This window comes from Theropithecus gelada, chromosome 10 (assembly GCF_003255815.1).
Source record: "Theropithecus gelada isolate Dixy chromosome 10, Tgel_1.0, whole genome shotgun sequence".
Classification (NCBI taxonomy): Eukaryota; Metazoa; Chordata; class Mammalia; order Primates; family Cercopithecidae; genus Theropithecus; species Theropithecus gelada.
The window spans coordinates 20,282,343-20,303,627 of record NC_037678.1 but is presented as its reverse complement, the minus strand read 5'-3'; the positions used below and the strand labels follow the sequence as shown (position 1 = coordinate 20,303,627).

The 21,285-nt window shown below is 54.2% G+C and overlaps 1 protein-coding gene and 1 long non-coding RNA gene across 2 annotated transcripts; one reads left to right on the top strand and one right to left on the bottom strand.

Annotated features, from left to right (window-relative positions):
* Nucleotides 1-12,395: 12,395 nt before the first annotated feature.
* On the top strand, nt 12,396-13,712 carry LOC112633159. The gene is made up of 3 exons (XR_003121496.1): nt 12,396-12,472; nt 12,863-12,992; nt 13,120-13,712. It is a non-coding gene; the product is annotated as an uncharacterized LOC112633159 (long non-coding RNA).
* LIF (LIF, interleukin 6 family cytokine) lies at nt 13,623-20,024 on the bottom strand. The gene is made up of 3 exons (XM_025399588.1): nt 19,850-20,024; nt 17,937-18,115; nt 13,623-17,259 (listed from the first exon to the last, which is right to left on the bottom strand). Exons 1-3 carry the CDS (start codon nt 19,866-19,868, stop codon nt 16,849-16,851), a joined length of 609 nt encoding a protein of 202 aa, XP_025255373.1. The 5' UTR covers nt 19,869-20,024; the 3' UTR covers nt 13,623-16,848.
* Nucleotides 20,025-21,285: the final 1,261 nt, after the last annotated feature.

The following is a 21,285-nucleotide window of genomic DNA, read 5'->3' as shown; positions in this document are numbered from 1 at the left end:
CAGCGCCTGCCTTGGTGTGGGCTAGGCAGGTGGCAGCCTGTGAGAAAGCTGCTGAAGATGTTAAAGGAGGCCGGGCGCAGTGGCTTATGCCTGTAATCCCAGCACTTTTAGAGGCCAAGGCGAGTGGATCACTTGAGGCCAGGAGTTCGAGACCAGCCTGGCCAACATGGTGAAATGCTGTCTCTGCTTAAAAAAAAATACAAAAAAATGGCCTGGCATGATGGTGCATGCCTGTAGTCCCAGCTACTCGTGAGGCTGAGGCAAGAGAATCACTTGAATCTGGGAGGTGGAGGCTACAGTGAGCCAAGATAGCACCACCGCCCTCCAGTCTGGGAGACAGGGTGAGATTCTGTCTCATTTAAAAAAAAAAAAGAAAAAAAGAAAAGAAAAGAAAAAAGATGTTAAAGGAGGTGGTTGGGTCAGCATTTCCCATTGTCCATGGAATGTGATCCTGAAAGGGCCGCTGGCAAACAGTCCACAGACATGCTGCATACTCTGTCCCCACCTGACTGCCCTTAAGGCTCTGATAAGTCCTGCAACAAACACTTCTTCTCATTTTGTTTAACCCGTTTCCCAAACTTTTTTGATGCAAAGTCAGGATTTTTCTTTGAATGCTGGTGTACTGCCTTGTGAATGGAGAGCAACACAACTCACTTTGGGCAATGCTGGTACAGACCAGGAGTGAGGAGGCTTGGGTAGGGATGTATGATCTTTGCGAGAGCACCCACCACTTCTCTGGGCCTCCATTTTCTCCTTGCTGCCTCCTATCCAGTAGTTATCTTATGTATTACAGTAACCACATAGCCTCTCTGTAGAAGGGATCTTGTGTTTCCACCCTAGGGTTCAGTACCTGGCACAGAGCCAGATACTGAATGAATACATGAATGAAAGTCTAAAATAAGAACTGCCCAGCCTGGGCAACATAGTGAGACCCCCATCTCTACAAATTAAAAAAAAAATAGCTGTGTGGTAACCACCTGTGATCTCAGCTACTGGGGAGGCTAAGGCAGGAGGATTGCTTAAGCCTGGAAGATCAAGATTGCAGTGAGTTGTGACTGGGTGTGGTGGCTCACGCCTGTAATCTCAGCCTTTTTGTGGGGGCGAGGTGGGCAAATCACTTGAGGTCAGGAGTTTGAGACCAGCCTGGCCAACATGGTGAAACCTCGTCTCTACTAAAAATATAACATTAGCTGGGTGTGGTGACACATGCCTGTAATCCCAGCTACTTGGGAGGCTGAGGCAAGAGAACTGCTTGAACCTGGGAGGTGGAGGTTGCAGTGAGCCAAAATCGAGCCACTGCACTCCAGCCTGGGTGACAGGAGCGAGAATCTATCTCAAAAAAAAAAAAAAAAAAGGGAGAGAGAGAGACTGCAGTGAGCTGTGATGGCGCCACTGTATTCCAGCCTGGGCATCAGAGTGAAATCCTGCTCAAAAAAAACAAAAGCAAACAAAACAAAACAAAAAAAAACAGAACTGCCTCTCCAGTAGAGCTATTATGGAATTAAGTCAATGAATGCCAATGAGATGAGATGAGTTTTATGTTAGTAAACGCCAAAGCCCTATTCACCTGTAAGGGATGATTTTTTAAGTATGTGCTGTATTTCAAGGCGCCTTACTCCCCATGTTCCCCGGTGCCTAAAATTCCACCATTAGTCACTCGTTTGCCGTAGGGCACTGAAGGCCCCAATTAAAATGTAAATGTGTGACCTAGTGGTGTTTCCATGGAGCCATCGGCACCCCTGACAGGGCCTCATGCCATCATTGTTGGCAATTTGTTCACCAGATTAGTCCAGCAGAAAATTGCTGTCGATGAAGAGACTCATCTACAGAGAACCAGAGAACTCCTATGCAGAAGAGAGAATGTGGAAGAGGAAATGATGCTGCCCGGCAGTCAGGGGGCTTTGGGGGGCATGCATTGACCTCTGTCACCCCACCACCCTCCACCACACAGGCCTGGGCCGTCACTTACCTCCAAGGGCACCCGGGTCAGGGGCTTGGAGGGGCCCGCCAAGGCCGTTCCCTAAGGCTGGGAGCGAGCCTCTGGCCCATTTTGCCAAGGGCAACTGGCCGTCCAGGGGGTCCAAGCTACACCCTGCAGGAAGCCCACACAGCACAGCCCTCCGGCTGGGGTCAGGTCCGCCTGGCCAGCTGTGGGTTCGGGACAGGATGCCCCTTCTGGGAACACAGGAAGGAAGGGAGGGCGCTGCTGACCATGGTCAGGGCTGGTCCTTTCCTCCCTGCCCCTTTCCTCACTCCTTACCTCCCATGGTCCCACCCTCTTCCCCACCAGGTGGCAGCCCCTCCGAGGACCAGACGGTGACATGGGAGGCACCTCTCCAAGGGATCTTACTCTAAAGTGTTTGGGAGAAACGCAGTCTCTTGGCCAGAGCCAACCTGTTCCTGCCATAAGCAGCCCTGGAAGCCCTGAGGAGGCAGCAGCAGATGGGGAAACTGAGGCTCCTCCATCAAGTCTCTGCTCAAATGTCACTTTCCCACCCACCCATCTAAATCAGCCCCTCCCCAGGCTCTGTGATAGCGTCCTCTTCCAGGGCATTCTGTCACCCGCTGATACCACCCTGTGTACATAAGGACTGAGACCTGCATCCAGCCGTCATCTAGAACATAGTAGGCGGTTCGTAAATATTTGTGGAACAGGCCGGATGTGGTGGCCTGTAATCCCAGCACTTTGGGAGGCCGAGGTGAGCGGATCACGAGGTCAAGAAATCGAGACTATCCCAGCCAACATGGTGAAACCCTGTCTTTACTAAAAATACAAAAATTAGCTGGGTGTGGTGGCCGGCACCTGTAGTCCCAGCTACTTGGGAGTGAGAGGCAGGAGAATCACTTGAACCCAGGAGGCAGAGGTTGCAGTGAGTCAAGATCATGCCACTGCACTCCAAGCCTGGTGACAGAATGAGACTCCATCTCAGAAAAATAAAAAAGAAAAAAAAAATACATATATATATAAATATAATTTGTCGAACAAAAAAAGGAAGAAAGAACTGGGGGAAAAGGCTGGGTGTGGTGGCTTACACCTGTAACCCCAGCACTTTGGGAGGCCAAGGTGGGCAGATCACTGGAGGCCAGGAGTTTGAGACCAACCTGGCCAACATGGTGAAACCCCATGTCTGCTAAAATACTAAAAATACAATAGTAATAATAATAATAATCAGGCATGGTGGCAGGCACCTGTAATCCCAGCTACTTAGGAGGCTGAGGCACGAGAATCGCTTGAACCCAGGAGGCAGAGGTTGCCGAGAGCCAAGATCGCACGGCTGCACTTGGGCGAGAGAGCAAGATACCATCTCAAAAAGAAAAAAAAAAAAAAAGAACTGCGGAAAAGACTGTCGGAGTTGTTTGAAAGTCAGCAAAGGATTAGCTCAAGAACCCAGGCCCTGGAGGATTGCTTGAGCCCAGGAGGTCTAGGCTGCAGTAAGCTGTGATGGTGCCACTGCACTTCAGCCTAGGCAACAGAGCAAGACCCAATCTCAAAAAAAAAGGAAAAAAAAAGAAAGAACACAGACCCCCGGACCCCCAGGCCAGGTCACTTGCAGGCTGTGTTCCTAAGGTGACTCAGAGTGCCCACCTTCCTCTGCACACCTCTCCTCTACCCACAACCCAAAAGAGGGGACACTTACTCCATGGGACCCAGACACACACCCCACCACGCTCAGGCAATTATTTCCAGACATAGACCAGGGCTCAGCAACCTTTGTCTGTAAAGGCTCAGGTACTAACTATTTTAGCCTTCATGGACCATCAAGGTCTCTGTCATGACTACTTGATTCTATTATAATACACACAAAAAAATAACTGAGACAATATGTAAATGAATGGGCATGGCTGTGTTCCAGTAAAGCTTTGTTAACAAAAACAGGCAGCTGGATGGATTTAGCAAATCAAAATTCAGGACATCGAGTTAAATTTGAACTTTAGTGTCCTGTATTTTATCTGCAACCCGAGCCTGGTGGGTAGCGATGTGCAAATCCCTGGGCATAACTGGATTGGTGTGAACCTCGCAGTAATAGGAAAGAAAGCTGCCATTATGGAATGCTCTATAGTACGGGAACACTGGGCTGGGCGCCTTCCTTGTATTAGCCCATCTGTCTTCCCAGCAGCCCTGCGAGATGAGACACAGGGTCTGCACTTTGCATGTGAGGAAATGGGAACTCAGAGAAGAAAAGTCAGGAGTCCTGGTTCCCATAGCCGGTCAGGGACAGAACCAGGACCCACACCCAGGGCAGTCTGGCTCTAAAGCCTGCATCCTCTTACACCAGCCTCACTTCATGAAAACCAAGTCTCAGAGAGGTGAAGGGATATGTCCAGAGAGCACAGCAAGCGGGAGGCTGCCTGAGACCAGGAGGAAAGTCCTCCTAGCTTCCTACCCACTGAGCTATCCAGGGGCTGCCTAAAGCTTCTGTGTATGGACTTGCAGTTGTCATTGGCCTCTTGGGCTGTCACGTGAGTGTGCATAAGTGTGTTTGCAAGCATATATGCATACAAACAGGGATCGGAGGCCAAGGAGCCCCACAGTCCATTTCAAGGGAACTGGCTCTTGTTCTTGTCGTCTTCTTTTTTTTTTTTTGAGACAGTCTCGCTGTGTCACCAAGCTGGAGTGCAGTGACGTGATCTCAGCTCACTGCAACCCCTGCCTCCTGGGTTCAAGCAATTCTCCTGTCTCAGCCTCCTGAGTAGCTGGGATTACAGGCGCGCGTCACCACACCCAGCTAATTTTTTTTTTTTTTAATTATTTATTTATTTATTTTTTTTTTTTTTTGAGACGGAGTCTTTCTCTGTCGCCCAGGCTGGAGTGCTGTGGCCGGATCTCAGCTCACTGCAAGCTCCGCCTCCCGGGTTCCCGCCATTCTCCTGCCTCAGCCTCCCGAGTAGCTGGGACTACAGGCGCCCGCCACCTCGCCCGGCTAGTTTTTTGTATTTTTTAGTAGAGACGGGGTTTCGCCGTGTTAGCCAGGATGGTCTCGATCTCCTGACCTCGTGATCCGCCCGTCTCGGCCTCCCAAAGTGCTGGGATTACAGGCTTGAGCCACCGCGCCCGGCAGTTTTTATATTTTTAGTAGAGATGGGATTTCACCATGTTGGCCAGGATGGTCTCTATCTCTTGGCCTTGTGATCAGCCCGCCTTGGCTCCCAAAGTGCTGGGATTACAGGCGTGAGCCACTATGCCCGGCTGTCTTCTTTATCACCATAATCGGAGAGCAGCTGAGATGCTGAGAGGTGGTAGGTTAATTGATGGATTCCTTTGACCAGAGCTTCTCAGCCTCCGCACAGCTGACATTTTGGGCAAAATGATTCTTGGCGGTGGAGGGGGCTGTCCTCTGCATTGAGGCATGTTTAGCCGCACCCCTGGCCTCCACTCTCTAGATGCCAGCAGCACCTCACCGGTTATGCAAGACAACCAAAACTGTCTCGGGGCATCGCAAAATGTCTGCTGGAAGCAAGATTGCCTCTGACCGAGAACTGGTGATTTTGACTCCCTGAGGTTTGAACATCCTTAAGGGCTCACCAGGGAACCTGCACTCATCCTCTGCTCTGGAGGCCATGAACCTCCCCAGGCCTTTAGCAAAGACATTCTGGGCACCCAAAATGGTACCAGGCATTATCGGGAAACCCTAAAAAGCAGAAGGAAGGGTTAGTCTCAGCCAAGCAGTGATAAAAATCTCTGTGAGGAGAGGATGAACACCAGCTGCTGCAGCCTGCTGTTCCATAGACAGCAAACGATGCTCGAAGTCGGAGGTCCCCGAACCTGCCTGTGCACCAGGTCACCCCAGGAGCTTGTTCTTTTCATGGACCCAAGTGGACTGTGGAGGGTGGTCCTGGAATCTGTCTTTTCCATGTTTCTTTCTTCCCCCGCTCAGCTGTGTTTCCCCCCAGCAGGTGCTTGGGGCCAATTCCTGAAGACCCCTTGGAGGGAACCAAGCGGGGGCCCCAGAGTTGCCAGCAGGGGAGGTGGTTTGGAGAAAGGACTTGGGGTGCATGAATCCTGCCACGTGGGTGGCTGACTTCTTTGCGTCAGGCTGGTCTGGTGGAGACAATGACCTCACCTGCTTGGAAGAGCCCTTGGCGGCTGCTTGGATCTGGGGTCGGGGAGGGGTCCCGAGGGCCAGACAGAGAGGAGCTTGGGGGCTGAGTACACCTCCCCCCCGCCTGGCTGCAGCCCAACATGGCTGCCTGTGGTCTGGCCCTGGAGCAAGGGACAGACCTCCCCCATGGCTGGCACCCGCTCAGCGGCCTCTTCCCAACCACGGTGGGGAAAGGGAGAGGGGCTGACGTGGGGCTGACCTCACGCCTGGCTCCCCCTCCTTCAGCGCCTCCCTTGGGGGTTCCCTGCTGCTGGGAAGCTGGACCTCCTGTGGGGGAAATGGGGGAGGGGAGGCAAGCAGAGAATGTGGCAGGCTGAACTGAGTGGGGGACTCTGGGGGCTGGGGTGGGGGAGACAGAAAGACCCCCACACATCTCTGTACTTTCTCTACAGCCTCCAAGAGATCTAGGATTCCCCTTACTCCATGCTGAAGGGCTTAGGAGAGTTTTAGAGATGATCAAGAATGGACAGCCCTGGGGGCAGCGTAGGAGGAGGCAGACTGGTCACTGACATTCATTCACTGCCCAGTCTGCTTACCCAGCCTGGCGGGCATCATCACATCTGCTTCTTACAATGGCTATCATGTGACAGATGAGGAAACTGAGGCACAGAGAATTTCAGAAACTTGCCTAAGCTCCCACAGCTGGAAAAGATAAAGCCAGGATTCAAATCCAAGTGTGTCAGAGCCCTGGCCCTGTGCTGGGTACTGCACACCAGCTCTCGTCTGACGAAATGAACAATGTCCTGAGAATCACAGTGAAATGCAGATTCCAAACCAGCAGTGTGAAGTTGGGCCAAGATTCCATATTTTAGCCAGGCATGGTGGCTCGTGCCTGTTATCCCAGCACTTTGGGAAGTCAAGTTGGGAGGATCACTTGAGGCCAGGAATTTGAGAGCAGCCTGGGCAACATAGTGAGACCCCATCTCTACAAAAAATAAGTTGGCCAGGCTCAGTGGTGTACACCTATAGTCCTAGGTACTAGGAAGGCTGAGGTGGGAAGATCACCTGAGCTCAGGAGTTCAAGGCTGCAGTGAGCTATAATTGTGTCACTGTACTCCAGCCTGGATGACAGAGCAAGGCCCAGTCTCTAAAATAACAGAAAACAAAAAATGTGCTGCATCTCTAACCTCCCAGAGGTGTAGACACAACTGTCCTGTGCTCCATTCATTTTACCTAATGTAGCCTGGCACGGGCATTTAATAAATGGAAGCTGTTATTGCTATTACCTACATAAAGTATATATCATGTGTTCTGTGCATAGTAGTGGCCAATAAACAGTAGGTCCTTGTGAAACATGATCCTATAAAGGAAGAGTCTGGTGAATTCTAGAGCCCAGTAGAAACCTGCAATTAGCCGGGTAAAGTGGCTCATGCCTGTAATCCCAGCACTTTCGGAGGCCAGGGGCAGGCGGATCACTTGAGGTCAAGAGTTTGAGACCAGCCTAGCCAACATGGCAAAACCCCCTCTTTACTAAAAATACAAAATTAGCCAGGGGTGGTGGTGCATGCCTGTAGTCCCAGCTACTTGGGAGGCTGAGGGAGGAGAATCACTTGAACCCAGGAGGTAGAGGTTGCAGTGAGCCGAGATCACGCCATTGCACTCCAGCCTGGGCGACACAGTGAGACCCTGTCTCCAAAAAAAAAAAGAAAAGAAAAAAAACCCTACAATTGGAGTTCAGATGGACTCAGGACAGTCAAACCTGAAAGAGGCAAAGAGCACTTGATGGATGAGGTGACATTTGAACAGGCCCTTGAAGGATCAGAATTTTCTACATAGCAAAGGAGAAAGGGCAGTCTAAACAAAGGTTCTGTGACATTTAACAGACCTCCAAGCCACCACTATGGCCTAAGGGAAGTGGTGGTGAGGGAGGTGAGCCCAGAGGTTCCGTTGGACAGAACAAGCTACATGCTTTGTAAAATGGAAATGTCAGGCCCCTTGTTGAAAAACCATTAAGAATTCCTGCATGAGGGCCCTGGGCAGCTGCCCAGGCTGTGCACACGTGAAGTTAGCCTTGAAGCTGGGAACTAGGTCCACAAGGAGTTGGCCTTACCCAGTCAGCAGCTTGAGCAGGCATTTTAAAGGCTTTTGAAGTGAGGAGATGGTTCGGTCACACTGGAGGCAGGGGGATGGGTCTGAAGGCTGTTGCAGCAGTGCAGGCCGAGTCCAGGACACAGAGGAAGGAATAGCCCGAGCCACCTGGAGGCTGATTTGGACACATTTGGTGCAGGTGGCATATAGGTCTTGGAAAGATATGGGTGTGTTTGTGTCCCAAGGCTGCCTAACACATTACCACAAACTGAGTGGCTTAAAACAATAGACGTTTATTCTCTCACTGTTCTGGAGGCCAGAAGTCAGAAATCTAAGGGTCAGTAGGGCCGTGCTCCCTCCAAGGCTCTGAGGGAGGAGCCTTCCCTGTCTCTTCCAGCTTTCGGTGGCCCTAAGTGTTCCTTGACTTGCTGCCGATCACTCCGATCTCAGCCTCTGTCTTCACATGACCTCCTCTTCTCTCCTTTCTGTGTCTCTTATGACACTTGTCTTGCATTTAGGGCTCACCCAGAAATCCAGGATGATCTCACTTCAAGATCCTTAACTGAATTACATCTGCAAAGATTCTTTTTCCAAATAAGGTCACATTCTGGGGATTAGAACTCAGCTATATCTTTTCTGGGGGGCTTATTCAACCCCCTACAGTGGGAGGTGCAGGTGAGGCTCCTGTCTGAGACAGGGCAGGGAAAGCAGGGAGGGGAGGAGGCTGAGAGTTCTGGACCCACAGGCCTCCGGTGCCTGGGCCTTGCCTATGGCACGCTTCTCATCTATCTGCAAAGAACGGTCCTTCAGGGAAATGGGAGTGTGCCAGCTGGCTCGCTGGGAGGTGGGGCCTGAGTGAGTGGGCCAGGAAAGAGCCCGCTGACAGGTAGGGCCCATCCCGGCTTTGATTCATTGACTGTCTGAGCAGGAGCTGGACCGATCCGCTAGGAATTACAAAAATGCTTCGCACATATTTTCCTCTCGCTGGTGGTTTTCTGCTCGGTTTAACCCCTGCTGGGCCCCTGATCCCATTGCTTGTCTGTGTCTGCGGCTATGGCTCTCTCTCTGCATCTCACCCACCCCCTAGCTCCAGACACTCTCTCTTCACATCCCCTCCCCTCTCCCCCAGTCATTGACTCTTGGCTGGAGTGGGCAGGGCTTGACCACGTCCTCATAATTGAAATTTTTGGCTTCCAAAGCAGGGTGGTGCTTCCCCAAGTCAAAGGGACAGATTCAGGCTGAGGCCTCTGCTAGGGCAGGAGGAAGCTTGAGAAATGTCCTGGATGCCAAAGCCAATGACCAGGAAAAGACTTTTGCCTGGGTCCCAGAGGACCCAAGTGGCCTTGTAATGAAGCAGACTTAAGGCAACTGATCCCCAATTTCCTGCCCCAGTCATGTTGCCTTCCTTCCTGCCCCTGCCTCATGGCATTCGCAGACTCTTCCCAGAGGGAGGAAGTCCTTCATCAATAAAAAGTGCTTTAAACTACTGGAGTCAAGGCAGAAGCTTCTGAGGCATACTCAGTCCCTGTTCCACCTTCAAAAGTCCACCCTTCATCAGGCTAAAGCCCCAGTTTGTGCCTGTATCCTCCTGGCCCTTGTAGGACCCCTTTCATTGGACTGTGTCTTAGTCCATTTCAGTTGCTGTAACAGAATATCACAGACTGGGTAATTTAAAGAAAAGAAGTTTATTTCACTCATGGTTCTGGAGGCTGGGAAGTGCAAAAACATGGCACCAGCATCTGGTGAGGAACTTTTTGCTGTGTCATGATGTGGCAGAAGACGTCACATGGTGAGAGCTGGTGTGTACATTAGGTCAGGCCTTTCTTCCTCTTCTTGTAGCCACCAGTCCCCATGATGAGGGCCCCCCACTGACGATCTTACCTAATCCCAGTTACCTCCCAAAGGATCCACCACCAATCAACACATGGATTTGGGGATTAGGTTTCCAACACATGAAATTTGCTGGACACATTCAAATCATAGCAAGCTTCATTGGATGTCGGGCACCAGCTTTGGCAAAGATGGCTGCAGAAACAGCCCTCCAAAAATCCACATGCCTGTGCAGAAGGCTGTGGCTGGAGGAGAGGGCATCACATCACCCCTGTCCCCCCAGGAGTCTCTAGGGAGAAATTCCCTTTCGAAACCAGTCCCAGGACAGGCTCTGCTTTCCCTGAGACTCCTCTTTTTTGATTATGAGAATCACATAACAAGATCACATTTCCATTTTTCTTTCGGCTGCCAGGAATCTCAGAGCCAACTTTGAAGCTCAGCCATGGCAATTATGTGGCCCCTTGTGATCTGGAACATTTATTTTCTTTCTTTCTGTGGTCTTAGTTTTCTCACTCTGTTTATATCCTCGCTCATCCTGATTCTCTATTTTATCAGCATTTTCATTAGGTACCTTCTGCTATACGCTGCTTTACATGCTGTTTGGAATAAAGAGGACTGTAAATAGGGAAATAAATACATCGTGGTTCCATTATGATGATAATATTTATTGCTGAAAATGTGATTGTTTAGCAAAATAAATGAATTCCCATCCTGCATTGTCTTTGACTTTCGAATAGAGGTTACCCGGGAGACTCTCTTTCTTCTGCTAGTAACCCTTGAGCTCCTGTAGATCTAACGCCTGGTGCACAGAGGGCCTTGCCAGTCTTGACCAGGTGAGTGGATGGTATTGACCATAAAGATGAGAAAACATCAACAGCATCTCTCACAAGCTGAGTGATGTCAGGGAACCCTCTGCCTCCCTGGGCCTCAGTTTCCTTATGTGAAATAGAGGGAGTCACCTAGCCACAGCCTCACTGAGTGGTTGGGAGGATCTCGTGATGGGTGAGAAGATGCTTTGTGAACTGTAAGATGTAGGGCCTCGTAGAGCCCACGGGCTTATGTATCCTGTGGGTAGCTGTTGGCAGTTGTGCTCTTGGGATTGGAGGAAGGGTGGTGCCATGTCCTGCTGAACTCCTGAGAGCCAGCTGGGCAAGAGGGCTGCCCCGCTGGCTCTACCACATGCCTGGGGTCAAGGGGCCTCTCTCTCAAAGCATCCTCTGGGCCCGAGACTCAAGTTACCATGAGGGGATCAGACAGCTACTAGGACATTTGTCTGCCAGGCTCGGCCCCTCCCCATCCACCTGGCCCCGACCTTGAACTCAGGGCTGTCAGAATCCTCCTTCCCACATTCACTGGGAGAGAATGGCCCCTTCCCCTGCAACGAGGGCACCAGGTGTCTGAGACGCATTCTGCTTGGACCATCTCCACCCTTGAAGGAGCAGAATTCACGAGGCATTTCTATTTCCCTACTTGTAATTCCTTCGGACAACCTTGTGAAGTAGATAAGATGGCATTCGTCACTGATGATTCTTGCAATTTTCAAGATAAGACAGCTGAGCTCACTAAAAGGGTCACAGGACTGCATCAGGGAGCACCAGGCCCAGGATCCCGGCTGGCCTCAGGGGCAGGGCCTTCCCAGCAAAGCAAACACCTCCCTTCTCCCACTTTTTCCCACAAAGTGATTGTTTTTGCCTCTTTTTTGGAGGGTGACCCAATAACCAATTAACAGTCCTTTGTTCTGTTTGGCCAGGGCAGGGCCATCTCCCAGACTGAGAGAGGCAAGGAGTACCCCCAGGCCCTGGCCCCCGCAGCCAGCCACCCAGAGCATTGCTGTCATTCTCCACCTTTCTGTGCTTTGCCATTGGTTTTGTTTTCCTCTAGTTTCCTAGTAAAGGTTGCTTTTGAAAATCTTCAACCTTGTCTCCCTGAGCAGACGGGAGGGGTGTTCCCACCCCTGGGCGGCGGGGGAGGACGTTGCGGGGTGTGGCCCAGGGCCTGAGCCAGCCTCCCGGAGACTGGGCGGGAGACTTCAGGGGAAGACTCAAAAACAGCTGTGGGCCTGCCGGCCTCTCCCTCCCAAGCTGCTGCCTTCCCGGCCCTTGGCCATTTGCACTTGGCATGGGGGACTCCTGAGGAATGAGAGATGAAAGCACAGGGTGGCCTTTCTCCGACTTTAATGTGCACACGAGTCTCCTGGGATCTTGTTGATGTGCACATTCTGATTCTGCAGGTCTGGGGGTGAGGCCAAGATTCCGCACTGCTAGTCAGCTTCCAGGTGAGGTGAAGGTTGCGCCATGTTGTTGAATGCAGTCCCTTCACAGCACAGAGAGCAGAGGGGACCATAGCCCGAGCCCCCTGCTGCCTCCCAGAGCGAGGCTCTCCCCAGTGTGGCCTCACCGCCCTCTATGTGCCTCATCCATCACATACATCCTCATTTGTCCCTCCCAGCCTGTGAGCTTTTAGAAGGTATTGCAACCCGGCACAGGAGCTGGCACTTATAAATATTCAAGCAAGTAGGTGACTCTCAGAAACATCGCCCAGACCCCCGAAATAAATCTCAGCTCATGGGGGAGCCCCAGACCCAAACCCCAGAGCAAAGAGCAGGGAGACATTTGGGGCTGCTCCAGAGTCTCAGTGTCTGTGGCTTCCCAGTTCTGACCTTGAATTCCCCCGGGAAGGGATTGCAGAGGCCTGGGAAGAAGGTTGCAGTGGAAGGGGATTCGGCTCCCAAATGGGCAGCGGGAAGAGGGACAGAATTCTGGCCCCAGTGTCCCGTGTGATTCTGAGTAGGACCACCTGTCTCCTCCCGCTCTGGGGCCATTCGAGTTGTCCTGTTATGTCCCTCTGAAAGGTCAACGGGTCATTCCTGGGCAACAGAGACTTTGGCAGCTGGTATCTTCCAGGTCCTTGAAGTCTCATGTAGGGGAAAAATCATGCGATCTGGAGGTGAAGGAGTGGCCCTAACTGGCCCTAAACACTTCGGGTGCCCCGGGCACGTGGTTTCATGGCTCTGAGCCTTGATTTCCTCCTCTGGTATGTGGGGACGGCAACTCCTGGGGATCCCATGAGATTAAGCGAGGAGTTGGGGGGAACGAGCTGAGATATCACACGGCACCCCCTTTACTTCTTCTTCTTCTTCTTTTTTTTTTTTTTGAGACAGGGTCTTCCTCTGTCACCCAGGCTGCAGTGCGGTGGCGCAATCATGGCTCATTGCAGCCTCAACCTCCTGAGATCAAGGGATCCTCCCACCTCAGCACCCCAAGTAGCTGGGACCACAGACGCACACCACAGCATCTGGCTAATGTTTGTATATTTTGTAGACAGGGTTTCACCATGTTGGCCAGGCTGATCTCAAACTCCTGGGCTCAAACGATCCACCTGCCTCAGACTCCCAAAGTACTGGGATTACAGGAGTGACCCATTGCGGCCGGCACCCCTTTTACCTCGGAACAATCCATCTCTTTCCTTGGGGGCCCCCCATGATCTAGACACCACCCACCTTGTTCTGCCTTGGCCAAAATACCACCTAACTGCCCCCACCCATGCCGGGTGCCCCTCCCCCACCCTCCTCTGCTCTTCGCTGAGTCCCACTTGGCTGGTGCCCAGGACAGTGATAGTCCCAACCCTTCCAGCCCATCTCCCCACATCAGTACACTCTGGAGAGCCAACCAAGAGTAGATTCTTTATTCATTTATCTTTTTTTCTTTAAAAAAAAGTATTCATTTGGTATAAAAAATAAATATTTTAAATATGACATTGAATAAATAAAAATAATCTGTCAGTATGAAACATCCCCACAGGGTACATTCATCAAAGAGGAATTTGTCACCCAAGGCCAAGTGCTTTACAGTGGAAAGGAAGGAGGGAAACCTCTAAGGCCGCATGGTGGGCCCACGGTGCTAGCACGTGGGCGAGACTGAAGGCTGGATGCCGGGATTGGGGTGAGGAACTAGAGATGATTCTAAGGCAGGAACATCTGTACCATCTGCAGGGAAACGCTACCTCCCCGGGTGCCAGAGCTCCAACCCCACACACTATGTCTACTCTGGAGAGCCGTCAAGGCAGAGCTGGACTGGCTGGGTCAGGGTGGAAGTGCCCCAAGTCAGGGACAAGGAGGACGATGGGGACGATGGGGAGGAGAGACAAGTAAACTAGCAGTGCTTTTTAAAAAAATGTTTAAATAATAAATAAGGGCCCAGAGCTGGAGACGTCTCTCTTGGTAAACTACAAAATGACTGTCCCTCTCTCTTCCTCTGGCCAGGCCCAGGTGTGATCCACACCAGCAGATAAAAAGGGAAGAGGAACTCAGCTCCTGGTCCGGCAGAGCTGTTTCATGCAAAGGCTCCGTGATTCAGTGACGCTGTGCAGAGTGGACGCCGAGCTGCCAGATGGGATCTGGAGGGAGCACTGAGGATGGGTATCATGGGTCCGAGTCCAGGCTGGGCAGGAGAGTGACTCAGAGCCAGGGCCACCAGGGCCGCCAGGTGGTCTCGGCACAGAGCACCCAAGTCCACAGGGAGATGAGGTGATGGGCAAGTCAGCCGGGCGCACCGGGTGGAATCAGCAACTCTGGTTTCCAGGCAAATTTGTCTTTCTTGAAGTCCATCTTGGGGGAGTGCAGCCTGCCCCAAGCTAAGCCAGATGGAGCAGGAAGGGGAAGGCAGCCCCTGCATCCTAGACAAGGGTGAGTGTGGCCAAAATCTCAACAGCCACATCCTCATCTTGCCGTTGGGACAGACAGATGGACAACTCCTGGCTGCACCCTCCACCCCAACCCCAGGCCTCAGGACCTGCCTGCACGCTGCCCATGCGCCATCCAGGTAAAGTGCTTAGAGAGCGACAGGGAAAGGTGCAAAGTGAGTGAAAAGTACCATAATTAGTACCATCATCTTGTCAGAGGAACTTGGAGGCCAGCAGCCCACTCCGGGTTTGAGAAGAAGCCAGAACACTGCTCTGAGCAGCTGCCCCGATTCGGCTGCCTCCCTCCCTCCCCTGCTCTCAGACTGGAGGGCGTTTCTCCACTCGCCTGGCCCCAGCACAAAGAAAGAGATCGGGTTCCCTGCCTGGGAGCCCAGACATGGGTGGGAGTGGGATGGGGGTGGGGCAGGAGGGCCCACAGCTTCCTGGTCTGAGTCCCAGGCGTCTGCAGCCTCCCTCTCCTCCTCTTGGGAGCAGTGGGCAGCTGATCCCCCCAGTCTCCCCCACCTTCCTGGGGTCTGGCCCAGCCAGGCCCCCCCACCCTCTATGGGTGTCCGGGCCACCAGAGGAGCTTCCCTGCTGCGTGGGAGCACGCTGGGTGCTGGGGCAGGATTGTTCCAGGGCACTATTTCAGAGGCAACATGGGGCCACAGAAACAGGGACAGGGTGGGCCACAAGGACTGTCTTGCCCACTGCTCCAGGGGGCACAATTTCAACCAGGAGCAGTGCTCCTCGCAACACAACGCTGGGGCGCCCGAGAACAGTGTGAACCAGCCCCCTGGAACCAAGACAGAAAGGCACCCGGCCTCTCCACAAACTGGCCCAGCCCCTGCAGCCTGGACCCTGACACCCCAAAGCAAGTCACAGTAGGGGATGGGGGTGGAGCCAGGCCCCGCACTCCCACTCAGGCCTCCCCATTCTCTCAGATCCGACCCTTTTCTGAGCTTCACCTATAAGGCTTATTCCACTAGTAACATTGTCGACTTTCAGACCAGGCCCTACTAAGCCCTGGCCCTGGCGCTTGTGTCGGGAGCCATCATCATATTTTGCTGAGTAGGGACCAGGGAAAGGGGAATTAACTTTGCCACTGAAAGCACCAATAAGTTAATATAAATAGGATATCATAATAAATAGAAATCATTCCGGGTCAGACGCACAGCACGCTTGAAGCTCAGGGTTCCCTGAGACCCTGACCTCAAGTTCTGCTGTCCCTTTGCCCTGGGGACCAGAGAAGGCCTCCGGTCCCCCTCAAGTACCTCTGTGTGACCTCACAAGGCCTCCCAGGGCCTCAGATATGAGCTGCTACTCTGAGCTACTCTAGCCCCTCCTTACAGACTCTTACCCAGAGGAAGACCCTGGGTCCTTCAGAACCTCTGCACCTGACTTAGCAACCTGCCCCTGCCCTACCCACCTCCACAAACCCCTGCTGCAGGTTCAGCCACCAGACCCTGGCCATCCCAGGCTGTAAGGAAGATCACGAGGAAGAGAAGGAAGAACCCACCAAAACTTTCGGGGCCTTTCCTCCTCCCAGCGTCTTACTTCCCAGGCCTGAAGGTGGCTTCTTTGCCTCCCCAAGAGCCTGAATGCCAAGTGACCTCCTTCTGGAAACTTCTGCCTGACTGTTCCTATGCCCAAGTTCTCTGATCATCCTCAAAAGAAGACAGCCTCCCATCCCAGAGGCCCCTCTCTATCTTCCACTCATCAAACTTCTAGGGGACAAGGAGTCCTTTGGGACCCTAGCCCCTCTGGCCCACCTGAGTCCCAACCTAAGGGGCAGCAAAGGCACAGATGGTGATCATTTGCCAGGGGCTGGTCCACTCCCCGGGGCCCTGCTGTCTCGCTGTGGTCAGGGCTATTGTAGATGACTGTGTAGTTTGCCCACTGCACAAAGTGAGCAAGAAGCCAAAGGGACAAGTGGAGGCAGAAGTCCAGCCCACGCTCCCCAGTCCACAATCTCCCAGAGGAAGGGGCACCTTCTTCTAGCTCCCTCCCTATGGAAGTTTCCACTCTGCTCAGCTTCATCACAGCCCAGCCCAGAGGGGAGTGGACTGGCCAGGCACCCTCGGGGTCTGCCAGCAGCCCCCATTTGGGTTTAGCCATGCCCTGGGCCCCAGTCACTCTAGGACAGGCCCCCACATCTGGACCTCACTCCTGAGATCCTTTGGTTCACAGCACGCTTCAAGACCTCTTGCTAGAAGGCCTGGGCCAACACGGCGATGGTCTCCTTATATTTCCCCAGGAGTTGACAGCCCAGCTTCTTCTTCTGGAAGACGTCCTTACCCGAGGTGTCAGGGCCATAGGTCACGTCCACATGGCCCACGTGGTACTTGCTGCACAGGCGGCACAACACGTTGCTAAGGAGGCCTCGCAGGATGTCAGCAGTGGCGTTGAGCTTGCTATGGAGGCTGAGGGCACTGGGGTTGAGGATCTTCTGGTCCCGGGTGATGTTGCCCAGGGAGGTGCCGAGGTACACGACTATGCGGTACAGCTCCACCAGCTTGGCCTTCTCCGTGCCGTTGGCGTGGAAGGGCGGGAAGTCCGTCACGTTGGGGCCGCACAGCTTGTCCAGGTTGTTGGGGAACGGCTCCCCCTGGGCTGTGTACTGAGGGGCAGAGGGCAGATGACGTGGGAGTCAGGGGTCTGTGTCCCAGCCCTGCCGCCAACCCTTTGGGCAAGCTCTTGAGTCTCAGTTTCCCCATCTAGCGCATGAGAACCCAACTCCTTGCCCTGTAAGCATCTAGAATTGTCATGAGAGCCAAAAGTAATTGTAGTGTGAGTGTCCTTGCTAAAGATCAAAGCCTAAGCCATGCACGCAGTCATCATCATCATCATCACCACCCTAAGGGGACAGAAGGGAAAACTCGGTGTCTAGCCCCAGCTGGGGCACCACACACAAGTACTTCCATCCCTGCACTCACGATGTTCCAGGGCGCCCCTCCACGCCCAGCACCCACAGCCCACTGCTTCTCAACCGCATCTCCCTGGTGCCTCACACGCATTTCCCCTCCATCCCTCCCTCCCTGCAGCAGGACAATCACAAGACAAGAAGTGCCAGGCCCCCACCTTTGCACCCAGCTCTCCCCTTGCTCACTGGGCACCCTGAGGAAGCTTCTCTGGGAAGCGTGGGCAGGAAGTGGCAGGAGTCTGCGGGTGGTTTAATCAAGCCATTCTCTCCTTCCAGCCCCAAAAGGTCCCCTCAACCCAGATCAGGACACTCCCTAATGATATTTACAAGCCCCCTCCCTGCCATCTCCTGTCAGTATCTCAGGGGTAACTTACATAGAGAATAAAGAGGGCATTGGCACTGCCATTGAGCTGTGCCAGTTGGCTCCTGATCTGGTTCATGAGGTTGTTGTGACATGGGTGGCGTATGGCACAGGTGGCGTTGACAGGGGTGATGGGGAGGGGGCTCCCTGCCCCATGTTTCCAGTGCAGAACCAGCAGCAGGGGCACAACTCCTGGGGACAGGCAGGAAGAAGCCATGAATAGAAAGGCAGGGAAGGGTGGCCTGGGGTCATGGCACACCGGATGGGGGTCTGGCAAGGGTGGCATGGGAGAGGACCCCTGGTTCCTCCTCACCACCTGCAGCTATCTTCCTGGGGCCTAGTCTTCACTCTGTCACTGCGTGTGTTTCTCTGCTGCCCTCTCTCTACCTTAACTCTCCCTGCTCCCTGGGATGATGGAAAGACAAGGGCAAGATGCAAGCCATTTCCACCAGAAGGGTGCAGGGTCCAGGAGGGACTCCCAGCCATCCCACCCTTTCCCTCAGGAAGGCAAAGGCCCTAAGGCCCCCTGGCCCTCTGGCAGGAAGGCACCAGGCCCCAGGCCCAGCAGGCGCCAGAAAGGAGATCCCTGCTTCCCACCTCCCAGGGTGGCCCAGGTTCCTCAGCAGCGCTTCCCACTCACTGGTCCATTGCAGCCCAAATCTCCCAAGCCAGGCACCCATGGGGACCACGGGGCATGGGGGAGTGGGGAGGAGTCCTCGGCTGATCCTCGTCTCCCTCCCAAACCTGCCACTTGATTCTGGCTCCCTGGCCAATTGCCCCCCATTCTGCCCCCGTCCCCATCATCTTCTATCTCTTCCTTCCCTAGTGTCGCCCATCTCACTCAAGTTCACCCCATTTCTGCCTGGCTGTCCCCACTCTCCATCCCCAAATCATCATTCAAAACTCTTTGTTCCCTCAGCTCTGGACAGCCCCTGACTCCATGCCTTCTCCCGATTCATCTGCTGTCCCTTGTCCCAGGGGTTCCCCTCCCCCCTAACACACACACCGGCTCAGGGAGGGAAAGGAAATGGTGCACCAGGAGAGAGAAAAGGCAAAAGGTCATAGGCAGTCGGGTGGGCGGGGAGGAAGGAAAGTGAAAGGTGACAGGAGAGCTGGGAGCTGTCCCGACACGTCCTGGCTTGCCCCTCCCCCAGGGGGGCCTGTTCTCCCCACTCCCCCAAGCCCCCTTAGACGCCTTTCCAGGGCTCCGCAGAAGGGCATCTGAAGGTGGTGGGGGCCGGGGTCAGCGGGTGAGTGAAGCTGGAGACCTCCCCCGGATCCCCCATGCTGGGACAGCGGGGACGAGGGCAGCCTCAAGTTCACTTCTCCTGGGTCCCCTGTTCGTCCCAGCATCCCCAGGCAGTGCTGAGGCCCCGGGGTGGCTGCGGGAGGGGGGCCACACCCCTATATCTCACCTAGCGCAGACCACACGCTTCCAGACACCAGCAGATGGAGGCGGCACCTGCTCCCGTCCCAGGCCGGAGTTTGCAAGCTGCTCGCCGCCCGCGCCCCTCCCTGGGAGCAGCCCGGGACCGCGGTTGGAAAGGAGAAAGCGGAAAGAAAGAAAGAAAAGAAAAAGAGAGAGGGAGAGTGAATCTGCGAAAAAGCGCAGAGGGAAGAGCAGCCAGCGAGAGTGTTGGGAGCGAGGAGGAGGAGGAGGAGGAGAAGGCGAGGGGGAGGAAGAGGAGGAGGAAGGCTCGGCGCCCCCTCCCTCGCCGCCAACCTGCCGCGGGGCGTGCGGTGCTTGGGACCATGTGCCCGCGCTCGCTCCGGGCCGCCACCCCGCGCCTCCGGTGGCTGCGCGGGCGCCCCAAGCGTCCGTGTGTCTGCGGCGGGTGGGCGTCCGGTTCGCGCTACCAAGCGCCCCAAGTTGCCGCCGCGCCCCGCAGCGGGGACGCGAAGCTGGCGCGGGGCGGGTGTATTTACCTGCCGCCAAGACCTTCATTATGGGCTGCACTTCAGAGGGCCTTGGAGGAAACCTCAGATGCCGGCAGTTTTCAGAGGTTCATGCTCAAATGGGGAATTTGCCTGATTTATATACTGGAGCCTGTGTTGTAAGACAGAAACAGCTATATTTAGCCGGGATCCCCAGTCCAGGAAGTTGTTTGAGGTGCATCATAGGAAATTATGAATGGAAGAAAGTGAGAGTGAAGGGGGGGGACAAGTGAGGGGGGAGGGTGGGGAGAACAGACTTTTTCCCTCTTCTAAGAATTTGATTGATAAAATTATAATGAAGCCTTCGACAAAACGCCCTGCGGTTTTCCTGCCTGGCTTGTCCCAGGAGTTGTCTGAAGATGGGCATCGCCAGGAGGGGGCCCCTGGCCGAGTCAGCAGGGGTCCCAGCAGTGGGCGCCCCAGACGGTCCTGACTCACCTGCGTTTGGGGAGGTAGCGAGTCTGGACTAGCAGATGGAGACTGGCCTCTGTGCCCCCTGGTTGGGGGGCTTTAGGGGGGCAGTGGGAGGAGGAGGGCTGGGGCTTGGCTGAGAAGGAGGCTCCAGGAGGAGGGGCCGGAGCCGGTGTGGACTTTAGACGGTCATAAAGTGGAACTGAACATGGGCGCTAGAAGCCACCCCAGAGGTAGCCTCCTCCAATCTGCCCATTGCCACTGGGCTCCAAGGGGCTCCGAGGGGAACGCGTTGCCCAGGGCCCCAGAGGGTCAGGCCTCCAGACACCACCAGTGCACTCGCCCTGCTGACCACTGTACCTGTGAGGCTGGGGAAGGGGCTAGGAAGACATGGGGGTAGGGGTGGCTGTGACTCAGTTCTGTCGGGAAACTCTGGGAAGGTGCTTCTGGGAAGGTGGTCCAGCATTTCCATTCTGAAGCGGGACCGAGAGAGGCTTGGCAAAATCGTACCCTAGTTTCCTCCTCAGGGTGCTGACTGATGGCTGGGGAAACAGAAGTGGCTGGTCCCTTCCAGACCTGCCTTGGAAGCCCCTTGGAGCTCAGCCTCAGAGAATGATGGAGGTCCCCAAAAAGTGCTTCTAGAGGCTCTTCTGAGGCCAGGCGATTCGTGAATGAGGAAGGGCAGGAAGGAGTAGTGGGGAGCAGGGCAAAATGAGCACAGGGACACCTCCAAGAAAGGCAACAGAAAAGTGAAAATAAATACACCCTATGAGACGCGGGAGCGCTGGCCAGACAGCATGCCATACATCTGGGGCCATGCCATCTCTAAAGCTGCCAGGAGACCCCCCCACTACCAGGAGAGGATTTAGTCCCCTGGGGCCCCTTCCCAGCCCTTCCGCCCGACCCTGACCTGAGATCAAGGTGTGCAAGTTGGTTTTCCAAGGCCAGGGAGCTCCTGCAGCCTTGCCCGGGTCCCCACCGCCCCCTCGCCCATCCTCCATGCCCCCAGCTCCTGC

Coding starts and splice junctions, on each gene's coding strand:
- LIF (XM_025399588.1), bottom strand. Junction 17,260..17,936: donor ATGCCCTCTTTATTCTCTAT/GTAAGTTACCCC, acceptor TCTGCCCCTCAG/TACACAGCCCAGGGGGAGCC.